This window comes from Macadamia integrifolia, chromosome 9 (genome assembly GCF_013358625.1).
Source record: "Macadamia integrifolia cultivar HAES 741 chromosome 9, SCU_Mint_v3, whole genome shotgun sequence".
NCBI classification, from domain to species: domain Eukaryota; kingdom Viridiplantae; phylum Streptophyta; class Magnoliopsida; order Proteales; family Proteaceae; genus Macadamia; species Macadamia integrifolia.
The window spans coordinates 29,061,977-29,075,615 of NC_056565.1; the positions used below are offsets into that span (position 1 = coordinate 29,061,977).

The following is a 13,639-nucleotide window of genomic DNA, read 5'->3' on the forward strand; positions in this document are numbered from 1 at the left end:
AAAAAAAAAAAATGAAGATGAAAAACTCTCAAACTCTCGTCTTCCACATCCTAATGTAAGACTAGAATCACAAAGGACCTAATCCAAGGCAGGATCTGAAAAATCTGGCTGAATAGGGGGAAATATGAGGTCTCACAAACCGTTGCTTAGATGGAGCTGAAACTTGGAGTAGATGAAGGTCCTAGATGGGTCAACAAGCCATCAAAGATGAGTCAATTCCAATGGTTGACTTGAGAGTTATGCTGTTGACATGAATTAGGAAACTTTTGACAACTTTCGATATCTTGAGATTATAGCCTCCGATGAACCTCAAATTTGGAGCAAAGGTCCCTCGTGTGATGCCTAAGTATCTTTCAAAAGATGAGCCTCAACTGATGGCTAGTTGGGAAGTTATGCTCGAAGAATGAGAAGGAAACTTTATGGAAGTTCTGCAGAACAGCAGCTATAGGCCTTCAAACTGGTCTTTCGATGGTACTTCTAGGCTTCAACAAACTTGCTTTGATCACTCAAATACTCTCTCTCATAGCAAACAAATAAAAGGAAAATAAGAAAAGAAAAAGAATTCAATGGTGGGGTTAAGAAGAGGAAAGAAGAATTAGTGATTGGGCATCTCATCCCTCAAGGTAGTAGCTATCTCAGCCATGAGTAAACACTCAATTTTCATAAACTTCAATCTATCTTTTCATTATGATCGATGGGCTTTAAATAGCCTTACAAAACTTGGACACAAAGAAATAACAAAAAAATGAAACTAATGGACTGAAATAAGACTTTCTAATTTGTGTCTAACTTGCTAACCAAGCTTAGCAGTTAGAGACTAACAACTAATTACGAAAAGAAAACTAACCTAAGTTACAAAATAAAAACTTCTTTGACTAACAAAATAGGAAACTAACTTGTTCTCTAAGAAAATAGAAACTAACTAAGTAAACTAGATAGGAAACTTAAATAGAAGATATCGACCCAATTTACTGTTCACATGAACAGCAACTCGTGTTACTGTTCATGTGAACAGTGTTTTATGAACAGTAATTTCTGACTCTTGTTTTTGTCTTCTTCTTCAAGCTTTGATCTGCATCACATCCTTTCCATGGCCTTTTCTAAGACAGATCAGATGGAATGGGTGCAACAGACTGCTTTCAGGAAATATTAATAAATTAGTATTTTTTTTTTGGGCGCAGGGGGGTGGGTGGTGGTGAGTATTGCAAGCCTGAGAATTTCCTATTTTTTTATTTGGTCCTTCAGTGTGTTTTCTGTCCATACACATTCCATTGAGCTACATTCTGCAAGTAATGGTATGATTGGTCATGCAGCAGTTTCTCATTGTTTTGTTTGCCACAAATTTCTGTGCTTCGCTAAGCTACCAGAAGTTGAATCATTGTACGTGTGCTGTATGATACTTGAAATGGTATGGTCAAGTTCAGCGGTTGCCTTGGGATGCCCTAGTAAGGAGGATTGATATGATTTCAGTTGAGGGAGCTAAAAGAGCTAGGGGTAGGCCTAAAATGACCATTGGAGAAGTGAGGAATGACATGCATAGTTGGGTCTTGTACCAAGTATGACCGTGGATAGAGCCTGTTGGAGAGCAAGGATCCATTTAGCCGACCCCACCTAGCTGAGATGCTCCTGCTTTCTAGGCTGTCCTCTTACCTCTTACTTTCATCTTTCATTTTCTTCTTGCATTCTTCATTTATTTATTATTTTTTCCCCCATCCTTTTCTGTTTAGACCCCAGTTTTTACCCACATTTTTTGGTTTGGATCCATGTAGCCGGCCTCATTAAGTTGGGATAAGGCTGAGTTTGTTGTTGTTAAAAACATTTTCTTATAGTTTGATAAATGAAAAATTTTCAATTTAAGGAACACATTTCCACTGTTTGAGGTTCTTTTCTTGCAGCTTCGAGAAAATATTGCTCAGAATGAAGAAAGTTCGGAGTCTCTAAAAGCTCAAATGCATGATCTAGAGAGAAATGTACAAAGTTTGGAGGCTAAGATCCACCATGCAGAAGCAATGCTAGAAGAGTTGAAGAACCTACAAGATCAGATATCGAAAAAAACTGGTGAAAGAAACACGTTATTTAAGCAAGAGCAGGATCAATATGCTGCTCTTGAGGAGGAAAATGAAGGTTGGCATGGCATAACATGGGAAAGAATATTTATCCTAGTTTTCATATTCTGTTGTCTGTGCTTTATCTGCATGATTACATCCCTAGGGGCATTATGGGCTTGCCATGCGCATAATTGCTTTATTCCTTTTAACTTTTTGGTGATTGACGATGTTCCCTCTCTTGTTCAGACACTGACGAGGAATTAAAGGAATGGCAAACCAAGTTTGAAGAAAGGATTGCACTATTAGAGACCAAAATTGGCAAGTTAGAAAGAGAGACGCATGACACAGAGGAAAGAAGTTCTTTTCTGTTGGATACAAGTACTAAATCCAACCAGGAGATCGGCAAACTTCAAAATGAAGCTGAGGTAATATTGTACCTGATCTGCATACATGTTTTCTTATACTGAATTGATGCCAAATGTTCTATTTTTTATATCACTTAATTTTTGTTTCAGGCTCATATTTCATTGAGGCAAAAGCAGGATTTAACCATTCAAAGGATATTTGAAAAGCATAATTTAGGGTCTCTTCCAAGTGCACCTTTTAGCTATGAAGTTTCTTGCAACCTCATAAATCGAATAAAGATGAGATTGATGGATCTTGAGAGGGATTTGCAGGATAAAAAGGTGGGTATGTCTGCACTGAACCATTTTATAGGAGCCTGTATTTTCTGAAATTTAGCCATGTGAGATGCCATATTTTACTCATTTACGCTAATATTTGGACAATTTCCCCCCCTTCTTATATGAGAAATTGCATGCCCTGTGTTTTTTTCTCCGACTTGTTCCATCTTTTCGATCTCCTTTGCGATTTACTTATTTTTATTTGCATTTCTTGTAGGTTAGTAATTTCATTTTTATGCTGTTGAGTTTCAATTTGCAATAAAATTATTTCAGAAATCAAATGAAGTAGAACTCAAGGCATTGTGGGACAGTTATGATGCTGCAAATAAACATTTCAATGGATTAGAACTTCAGAAGCATAATAAAATCGAAGCCAAGGTATTCCTGGAAATATCTGATTGCTCTATTTTTGTTGAATCCCTTGTGTCTGAAGATGGATTTTGAATTTGTAGTTCTGTGCCAGGAAGGAATACTGAGTTCCATTAAGAAAACGGAGAATGCCCGGGACCTGGAGGAACAACAACTTTTCAACTTTAATCTCTCTCATATTGATGAAAGGGAAAAGAAACTGGTGAGTGGTGATTATTGTGCTCAATTGTACTTGGTGCTACAAACTTACCTTTCACTGTATACATTTAAGGCGATGCTAACTTTTCTTTATATTATATATGGCAGCAAATGGAGTATGAAAGAAAGGGATTGGAATTTGAGGAAAGAAAATTTGATGATAACATTCAGCAGTTGTTAACTGAAATATTTAGCTTAGGACAAAAAATTAAAGCTCTGAATCAGGAGAAGGACTTCATGGCACGTGATTCGGACAATAGAGTTAGACTGAATGTGAAGAAGGAGGAATTGGAAACTGCCAGGAAAAAACATAGGAAGATGCAAGTGATCTTCTGAATTTTATTTGATTATTTGTTGCCTATGATGCTTGTTAAAAATAAAATCAACTGTATGTTCTTATGCAGGGTGCTCTTGTATTGGATACTGACATAGTTTATTTTGTTTTCAGAATTGATGAACACAAGGATAAAATCCGGAGAGTGCTGAAAGGAAGGCTTCCTTTGGACAAGGATCTGAAGAAAGAAGTCACCCAAGCCCTAGGGTTGTTCCGTGACTTTATTAAACTTTACATTACAGTAAATTAGTTATAATTGAATTTGTTGTTCTGTGACTTTATCAACACATTACAGTAAAATAGTTATCGGTGGAGGTTGGGCATGCCGCTAGCTTTCCTGGAGCTAGCGGCTCCAACCAATGGCAGTGCACACACATGGGCATGGGCGTCTTTTCCATGGGGTGGGGGAGAGAGAGTAACACAAGTCTAGGCAGCACGATGGCATGCCCAGACTTTTTCCCAATAGTTATAATTGAATTTTCTTCAAGAAATAGCACTAGACCAGTGAGTCTTTTAGATCTAGGTTCCAACATATGATTGTTGGTTTTAGTTTTGATTTTGACTTTTTTTGGATTCAATACCATTTGTAAATGCTGATTGCCGGTTAAGATATTGTTTTATATTGCAGGGATTTTTGGTGTTACTTGCTGTTCTATAAAGCTATTTTATGTATATCATGGATATAGTTAAAAATTATTTGGTCTTTAAGACCCCAAGAAAATCTGTTTGGATTTCTTTGATCAGTATTTTCAGTTCCATACTAGAGACATACTGTAGGATATAACTATGGAGTATTTGGGATTTCAGATCAAACAAATAAGAGTTGTATGTATTTGATTTTTAAGAGGGACACACTGAAGTTATCAAAGATAACTGGCATGCAAGTCTGATTAGAAGTTTGTACAAAATAGTTATGAAGGTATTTTTGTACCAACTTAAAGAGGTGTTGGGCTTGGAGATCTTTACTCAACAAGGACTTTTCTTGTGGTCAGATAAATTCTGGACATGATGCTGTTGGTTTTGAGTGTATGGATCTTCCAATCACATGGGGTAATAGCTTATGATATTTATGATTAATATATAAAATGCAGATGTTAATGTGGAGTGGAACTTTAAAATGAGATGATGAGTGCTGGTTTGGGCAGAAATGGGTGAAGGTTTGCTGATCTGCTGATCGACTTTGTCATTTTAGATTCTAACTAACTGGGCACTAGTGAGGGCGTTTTGATCTATGAGAGAGATATGACAAGGAAGTCTATCGTCACCTATTCTTTTTCTGTTTGTCGGGAAGGTGCTTAGTGGGATGTTGATAATGGGAGAAGCGAAGGAAATGTTTCATGGAGTTCTGGAGGGGCCTAATGCACCTTCTATTTATTGTCTTTACTATACAGATGACGACTTCCTTTTTTAGTTATTTTTTGGGGGTCTTGCTTCGGGAAGTACTCAAGCAGTAGCTCTGGGAATGTTTTTGAGAATATGAGGCTATTTTCATCTTATAGTTTATCTCTAGAAGAGTATAGTTATTGGGGTAGGTTTAGTGGATCTGGATGCGATTGAAGGACAGGCTAGGTTATTAAGATGCTAAGTGTTGGAATATCCTCATAAATATTGTTCTTCAAGGGGTCCTTGACATGTATCCCCCATTTCCCATGATGTATTATTTAATGCATCTTCTGGTTCAACCTACAACATAAGTTGAAGATGTTTGCAAGTTCTGACAATGTCATGACCTTTGTTACTTATTGTTGATTGAGCACAGCATGAATTTGTTTTAGAGGTGGTCAGAGCGATTATCTGATCCCTAAGTTTGAGGGAAACTATATCCAATATCAAGTCTACTGGTATGTGGAAGGACTTGAGTTTTACTTTAAAGAGTGGCTATCTGTAATTATATTTCTGAACTTAAGGGGTGGCTATATGGTATGTATCATCTACTTGTTATGCATGTCAGTTATATTCACTATCATTTACATTATCAGTATCTGGTGTCCAAGTCCATTTTAAATTCTGATTCTAGTCACTTGATAGACTTTCTTGTTTCTTTTTTCTAAAAATAAATGTTCAGGGATCTGGTGACTTTAGGCAGGAGTGTTGCAGACTTTTAAGGAATGTTTTACTTTATTTAGATTCATATATTTCTGTTGATGCATTTGGTTTCATACTTACTAGGGTATTATTCCTAGTGCAGGGCCCTCAAAAAGGAGTTCAGTGATTTGGAATCAAAATACCTTGAAGCAGATAAAGAAGTGAAAGTGGGGAAAATGAAAATAGAAGATGTTGAAAGTTCCTTATCCAAGTTTCAAAAGGAAATGAGTGGTGAGTGTAATTCTCCCTTGAATAAGAAAATCATGCGAAGTTTGCTAATGAATCCCAGCTTTCATATGTCAAAAAATCAGCCGTAATATTAGAGTTTCTTGATATCTGGGGCCCACTCATGTGACCCTTTCAGCTTTTTTTTTTTTTTTTTTTTTTTTTTTTTTTTTTTTTTAATTTTATTATTATATAGAGCTGTGAATGTATTGGAATTTATCTGAATCTGACCCATATCCAGTTTGTTTACTTCAGTTATGAATAAGAATAATATTAGATCTGAATAAAATCAGACTCGCCTATCATGACATATACCCTTCTCTAATCTATAATATGAAATCTTAAATAAGATTTGAGCTTGAATTCTTCATGAATTGAGGGCTTCAAATCTTCATCGGATTTGCACTTCAGCGAAGTTGCTACACGGAGTGCAACTCGTTAGATCTTCAAATTTTTGTTATCATCAAAACCTACTTGAGGGTTTCCCTTTCAACTTGGGGGTGGGGGCATAAACAGATTACATTTGCATGCATTTTTTCTTTTAATCTGTATTCTACTTCTAGTATATATTTCTTAGGGTTTTCCCATTGTTTACCTATAAAAAAATATTATTATATGCAAAAAGTTCCAAATGAAATATATCTTAAGTAGGCACATAGTTCGCCTTTTCATATATAGCAGCATGATTTACTATCTAGCTATCATTGTCGTGTAATTTGTCTTGATTGTTTATAAGTTGGAAGGACAAAAAATTAATTTTCACATGGAAAATTCTACATACCTATACTATTGCCTAGATCAACTAGATTGAACTAACATATAGTTATATTAGAATTACTACCTTATATCTTCAACTTTTTGTTAAATAAAAATTGGATTTCTCCCAATTTCCTTTTTCATTGCATTTATCTGCCCACCTATTTTTTAAACCTACACAAAAGCATGAATTATTGGTGGTATTCATGATATTTTTAACATGATTTGTTGAGTTCTAAGAACAAATTTCAAAATGAATGAATCAGTTTGGCACTTACCTTGTGTTGAGGAAAAAACCCCCAAAAGTGCTCAATTCTCTAGAAATCGCTCTAAGTTCTTCTCATTGATGTAGATTATAGATCAGGTATTCAGAACTGCAGCAAACCTTATCATTGAAGGCTTTCTAGTAGGGTCATTATAATTTACAACTCCCATGTGGCAGTTTGTTTAGCACCCAAACTTAGTAAACATGTTTTGATGACATAAATCTAGTTGCAGTCATAACTGCCATGTGGCATTAGTGCTGAAATTCAGTAGACATGTACACCAACTAGTTATAGGTCAACTTTTAGACCAATCTGACTGTCTCTATAATGCTTTGAAAATTGTTTGAAAAGGTCAATCCGGTTGTGGTTCATGTGGAAGAAAAGAGTAAGGAAGCTTCCTTAGGTTTTACTTCTTTATTCACAAAATCTCTTCTTTTTTCATAGGTGTTCTGTTTATATTAAAAAGAAAAGGTCTAATTTGGGAATAATGGAGGTAGCTGCCTTCTTCTTGACTACTCATATGTGCTTTAACGGACGTTATGTTCCTGCCTTTCAGGTGAGAGGCAGTCACTTCACTCCGTAAGAAAATCTAAAAGAGTGATGTAGCAGTGCTACGATGGATCGACCCAAATCCGCTCCAGAACCCGGACCAAAAACCAAATCCAATTTGGGATCAAAGTTACTGATTTGGGTTCAAGTTTATTGGAATATTCTAGGATTTTATTTTAGGGAGTTTCCAGATAGGTAACGAGTTTCCAATTTGAGTCCTCCTTTGTTTCTAATTCTGTTAGTCTAGATTTTAGGAGATTTTATCTTTATTTTAGTCTTTGACTTTAATTAGGAAGTTGTAATTTTAGTTTAATATAAATAAGGCATGTAAGCCAAGTTATGGGATAATTGAATGAAGAATGAATTAAGTTTGAGTATTGCCTGCGTGGCTGCCTTCCTCCCCCCCCCTCCCTTCCTTCCCCTTCTCTCCCCTTCTCTCCCTTAATTCCTCCTTGTCCAGCGAGACAACCCCCCCTTTCTTCTTCTTCCCTGCAATCCCCCTATCTCCCCTCTTCTCCTGTCTTTCTTTCCCCTGTTCTTTATTCTTTTTCTGGTTCTGTTCATGCGATGTTTGCAGTCCAGCAAGGGAGGTACTGAACACCCCCACCTTGACTCTCCACCTTTCATCTCAGATTCTAGGAACTGAGCCAATACCCAAGGGCAACCCAGGTTGCCAAAGCACATTAGTTCCCTGAACTGGGATTTCTAACCTGAAATCAGGTCTGGTTCTGTCCTATCGCCAACAGCAGTTCCAAGTAATTTTCTTTTATGATTCAAGCGCTGTTTTAGTGGATTATTACTTGGGCTGCGTGAAAGAATGGGCTGCGAATCTGCTTCCAAAATTGGGGCTCAAATCGATCTTGCATAAGGGATTTTTGTTGTTCAAACTCTTCTCTCCTGCTGCTTCTACCGTGTGTAACCCCTTCCCAAGGTTGAAGATGACTTCTGTTCTTCTCCTTAATTAGGTAATTAATGCCCTTAGCCCCACCATTCAGATTGCCCTTTCCTTAGTATTTTACACCTTGCCATTGAATTCTGTCCATTCCAATATTGCCCTCTCTCACCATATGATTCCCCCCTTCTTTCATTCTTTTAGTTTCCCATATTAATGGCCCTCTCTTTCTCCTCTTTATTACAGCCTGCCATTGAGTCTTTCCCCTTCCTAGTTTACCCCTAGCAAATACATCTAAACCCTTCCATAACCTTTGTCCTTTAATTACCTTTAGTTCCAATTCTGACCTGAGCAATAAATCAAATTCCCACTTGTGCCCACACTTCTGAACCAACCCACTTAAACATTAGGAATTTTCGGTTATTTACAAAAGTGTCATCCCACTCTTACAAACGTCAGTCCATTTACTGCTTTGCCACTTAATCTTAGACCTGAATTACTTAACTGGGCCCACTGGCCCCCCATTACAGAGACTATTGAAAAAGTGGGGAAAATTTCCATACATTGTAGTTTGTACAGTTGATATAGGCCACCAAATTTGATGTGTGGCCTATTGAGGAATTTCCATTCACTCAATGGTCAAGGTGCCATATTCGATGATCATGGGATTTGTGGGCACTCTAACATGATTGACATTGAGAAATGAAAAGAAGACACAAAGGAGAAACCTAAACCTGGCCGCCATTTGGAGCAGACCCCACTCACTTTCCCTTCCTTCTCCCTCTACCCCTTCACTCTCTTTCTTTTCTTCTACTCTCTCTCCCTCTCACCCTAAGTCTTCTTGTTCCTCTCCTGTCTCGCACATTTGGGAGGTCGTCATCCACCCCTTGCCGTCTCCCTTGTCCTCCTTTCTCCCGTCTTGACTCAAGATTTTGTGAGCCTTGTGTCACTGCTCTTCTGGCGCGACTTGGTGCTGCTGCCGGCCTTGCCGCAGCTCTGATCTGGTCCTTGATGGATTCGCCGGGTTCTCCAGATTCTCCTAGATCGATTGTTGTCTTCGTCGGTGTTCTCTGGGCCTGCAGCCGCTCTTCTGTGAGTCACTGTTTTGTTCGGGTATAGCTTTTGTGTTGCCGGTCAACCGCTGCTCTGATCTGGATCCCTGGCCAGGTTCTCTAGATCCTCCCAGATCAATTCGGTGGCTCTGCCGGCACTCTCTGGGCCTGTAACCGCTTATCCTTGAGTTGTTGAATAGTTCGGGTGTGCCTTTGTGCTGCTGACCTAGCCGCTGCCCTTCTGGATCCTTTCGGATTTTCCGGGTTGTGCAGTTCCCCCTGATAGAATTGCACCGCCGGTGCTCTCTTGGCATGTCACTTGTAAGGCCTGCAGCCAGCAAGGCTGCCAGCCATGCTCGGTCAACAGCCGCTTCGCCGCTGCCCTCTGTAAGGCTGGCGCCCCGTCATCGTAGCTATCACCTCCACTAGACCAGCTTCTCACTTGGTCATGGCCCTCTGCAAGGCCAGCGCCTCACCGCCATGAGTGCCGATTTTGCTGCCAGAGTTCTGATTCATGTCTTGGTGGCTTGGAAGTTGTTGTGTGAAGATAAGATGGGTAGGCCAATAGGGTTAGGTGGAACCCTACCCAAAATTCATTGGTCGCCCCTCCTCTTTGCTTTAGGCTTTAGGCTTTTGGCTCTTGTCTCAAAGCCCATGTTTTTGGGCTTTGGAATTTTGAGTTGTGTGGGCTTATTGGCTATTGTATTTTACACCAATGTGAGCTTGCATTTGAGTTGTATGGGCTTATTGGCTCTTGTTTTTTTGCCATGTGGGCTTTCGTTACCCTCTTAAGGGTTTGTATTTCCCTTTGGGGTTGTAATCTCCCTCCCCGCCATTTTTTTTAATTCGTTTATTACCCATCCAAAAGGGGGAAAAAAAAAAAGGTGCCAAATTATCAGTTCATGTGTCAAGAAAAATAGCTGGGGTATTGGACAAAATTCCAAGTTGTATCTTTTTCTTTATCCCAGATCAATTTTATTATTTCATTTTTTGGGGTGAAAATATGAAAGTTCTCATTTCCACAGAATAAAAAAAATGGGTCAAAGTTTTGTTGAAATTTGTTGAAACTGTTGACTTTTATATCAAGGATTCCTCACTTTGGTAAAACATTTTGCTGATTCCCTTTAGACATGGTAAATGACATCTGGAGTTCTGATTTTGCCTTAAAGACAAGTTGCAATAAATATTTTGTTCAAACTTTGAAACATTGAACTTGTGCGTTGTTGTCCATCCACTTGGTAAGGGCCGTAAGGCAAACCACTGAGGAAGTCAATGAAACTGGGTGAAATGTACCCGCTTGTTAGTGGTGTCTGGGTCATTGCTTTTGGGTTGACGCTTGAGCAGCTTGTTGGGGTCTCTGAACACTGCTGTCGATGAGATGGGGAAAAAATAGTGATACCTTCTGCATTTACTAAGTTTACCTGCAGTTTTGTTGTGTTAGTGGTAAAGGCTCTCTAGCTTCACTTGAATTATTACTTTTACTTGCATGAAACTATCATTTTCTTCATTTCTTTTTTTCTCTACAATGCAGCAAAGAAAAAGTTTATTGAGTCAAAAGTCCAGTCTTTGTATCAGCAGTCAAAAGACATTGATTCTTTCCTTCAACTTTTCAATGACGCTAAGGAGAAAAGAGACGTTATGAAAAGGTCATTACTTTGCACTCTTCTCATAGGGAAACAGACACACTCACACACACACACACGCAAGTGCATGCAAAGACATAAAGCTCTTCCTATACCCACAGTGAAGAATATAGTTGTCACGGCGTCTAGGCGACCCAAGGTATTGGAGGGGGCCTAGACACAAGGTGACCAAGGCGAATGTTTGATCTTTTTCTACATTTTCTTGCCACTTGGAAGGTCTGTATGATTAATAAGAGCTAATAGCCTTTGTCATTCATTGCTTGCAGTAAACACAACATTGCAGATGGCATGAGGCAAATGTTTGATCCTTTTGAAAGAGTTGCACGTGCACATCATATTTGTCCCTGCTGTGAGCGATCTTTCACCCCTGAAGAGGAGGATGAGTTTGTTAAGAAGGTTAGAATATTTCTCTGGTTAACGCGATACTGAGTAGGTAGTTTCTTAATTGCTCCAGTGTTCCCTCTGCCATGTCTGTTTGCGTGACTTTTCTCTACCCCCTCCAAAATGTAAAAGGATGAGTTTGTTAAAAAGATGAGAATATCTATGCAGGCAACACATTAGTGAGTTGCCAGTTCTTAAAAGTTCTCAGTACTCACCCCTCCTCAAACTCTGTTTCTCTGTGTGTATGTGGGTTATTGCTTTTCCTTAGTTCTCATTGAGGTTGTTAATATGTTGTTGCATATTGTAGCAAAGGGTTAAAGCAACAAGTTCTGCAGAGCATATGAAAGTTTTGGCCGTGGAATCAGCAAATGCTGATTCACTTTTCCAGCAATTTGACAAGCTTCGAATGGTATATGAGGAATACATTAAACTTGGCAGGGAAACTATCCCTCAGACACAGAAAACTTTGCACCAACTAAGAGAAGATTTGGACCAGAAGTCTCAGGCACTCGATGATGTAATGTCCTTTCTGGCTTCATTTAAGTTTCTATTCTATCATCTTCTGTAGTCAATTCATTTCTCTGAACTTTTTCCCTCTTTCATAGTTTGCAGCGCTACTGTACAGCTTCTTGTTGTTTCAAATGGCCTTTCTGCCTTTTTGTATTGGTCAGTTTATGACTTGTCTTCCATTTTACATGCTTTACTGCTCTATTAGTATGGGTCCCTTGAAATTCTCTGTGTTGGCATCCTGGCTTTATTAATATTTGATTGTTTGATGTTACAAACCAGAATCTAAGTGATCAAACTAAGAGAAATACCTGCAACCTACATATTACAATAATAAAATAGAAACAATTAAAAAAGAAACTATGACTTAGCCCGATAGGACAGAACTGCCCCTAAAACTTCAACACTCCCCCACAAGCTGGAGCATATAGGCCACCCATGCTCAGCTTGTTACAACAATTATGCAAACTAGGGGCAAACAGACTTAGTAAACATATCAGCTAGCTGATCTGAAGTGGAAACAAATGGAGTCAACTAGCTTCTTCAACAACACATCTCGAACAAAGTGACAGTCCACCTCAATGTGCTTGGTCCATTCGTGATAGACTGGATTGTTGGCAATATAATAGCTGTTTGGTTGTCATAATACACCTTAATGGGTGTAGGCAAGGAATTGAAGTATCGGTATCGGTCGCCATATTGGTCAGCCAAATTAAGATATGTATTGGAGGGTATCGTATTGTATCGGAGATACATTAAAATACAATAAAGATATGCACATAAATGGATAGGAAACCCTTTTTTTATACACTTTTGCATAAAAAAGTAGTTAAAAAATGCTATAGATAACATGTATTATGCATAAACACTAAATTGAGAGTATCGCACTAAGAATCCAACGTTTGTGGTTGTCCAATAAATGTAAAATCCTTATTCCCAACCTCGATTTCCACTTTAGTTAGAGAGAAAAATAGCTGTCAGCAACTTTGGAACAAAAACACCTAAAAAAAGCATGTTTTTTTTTAAAAATGACCCATCTTGGCCATTATATGACTATAAAGCACCTATCGGTATGTATCGGTCGATACATACATTTCACCTCGATTTTTAATTTTCCATAGAGTATCAGTACGTATCGGTGTGTATTGTATCAATGGTGTATCAGTGCGTATCTATCTGTATCATAGGATACATATCATTACAAAAGGATTTTAAAATTTTCATGTATCGTATTGGTAAGGGCTGATACCAATATGGTACTATACGTATCGATACTTTAAACCATAGGTGTAGGCACAGGAAAACCCATCTGAAAAAGGAGAGACCTGAGCCACATTATCGGCAGTAGTTTGAGCCATGGCTTGGTACTCTACTTTAGCACTCGACTTGGCTATTGTTTTTTGTTCTTGCTTTGCCATGTGACCAGGTTACCTCCAACAAATGTACAATACCTTGTAGTCAAACGATGATCACTAGCCGGATCAGCCCAATCAGCATAATAAAAGGCAATTAATTCCATATGTTTATTAGGACAATAAATCAATCCTTTACTATGGGTACCCTTCAAATAACGAAGAATCCTTATGGTGGCATTTCAATGAGCTTTCTTAGGAGACTGCATTAACTAAGTACTCCAACAAAAAAAGAAATG

At 38.4% G+C, this 13,639-nt stretch overlaps 1 protein-coding gene across 5 annotated transcripts in view; it reads left to right on the forward strand.

Annotated features, from left to right (window-relative positions):
• Window positions 1-13,639, forward strand: part of LOC122088485 (DNA repair protein RAD50) — a 59,389-nt gene that overhangs the window by 18,344 nt on the left and 27,406 nt on the right. For all 5 annotated transcript variants that reach the window (XR_006143077.1, XR_006143076.1, XM_042657765.1 and 2 more), the window contains exons 6-16: window positions 1,896-2,124; window positions 2,295-2,473; window positions 2,564-2,734; window positions 3,005-3,109; window positions 3,195-3,302; window positions 3,407-3,618; window positions 3,747-3,839; window positions 5,821-5,948; window positions 10,989-11,103; window positions 11,367-11,496; window positions 11,789-11,998. Coding sequence is in view for 3 of the 5 variants with exons in the window: in XM_042657765.1 (XP_042513699.1) it covers window positions 1,896-2,124; window positions 2,295-2,473; window positions 2,564-2,734; window positions 3,005-3,109; window positions 3,195-3,302; window positions 3,407-3,618; window positions 3,747-3,839; window positions 5,821-5,948; window positions 10,989-11,103; window positions 11,367-11,496; window positions 11,789-11,998 (1,680 nt within the window). In the remaining 2 variants the exon portion in view is untranslated. The remainder of the gene's footprint in view (window positions 1-1,895; window positions 2,125-2,294; window positions 2,474-2,563; window positions 2,735-3,004; window positions 3,110-3,194; window positions 3,303-3,406; window positions 3,619-3,746; window positions 3,840-5,820; window positions 5,949-10,988; window positions 11,104-11,366; window positions 11,497-11,788; window positions 11,999-13,639) is intronic.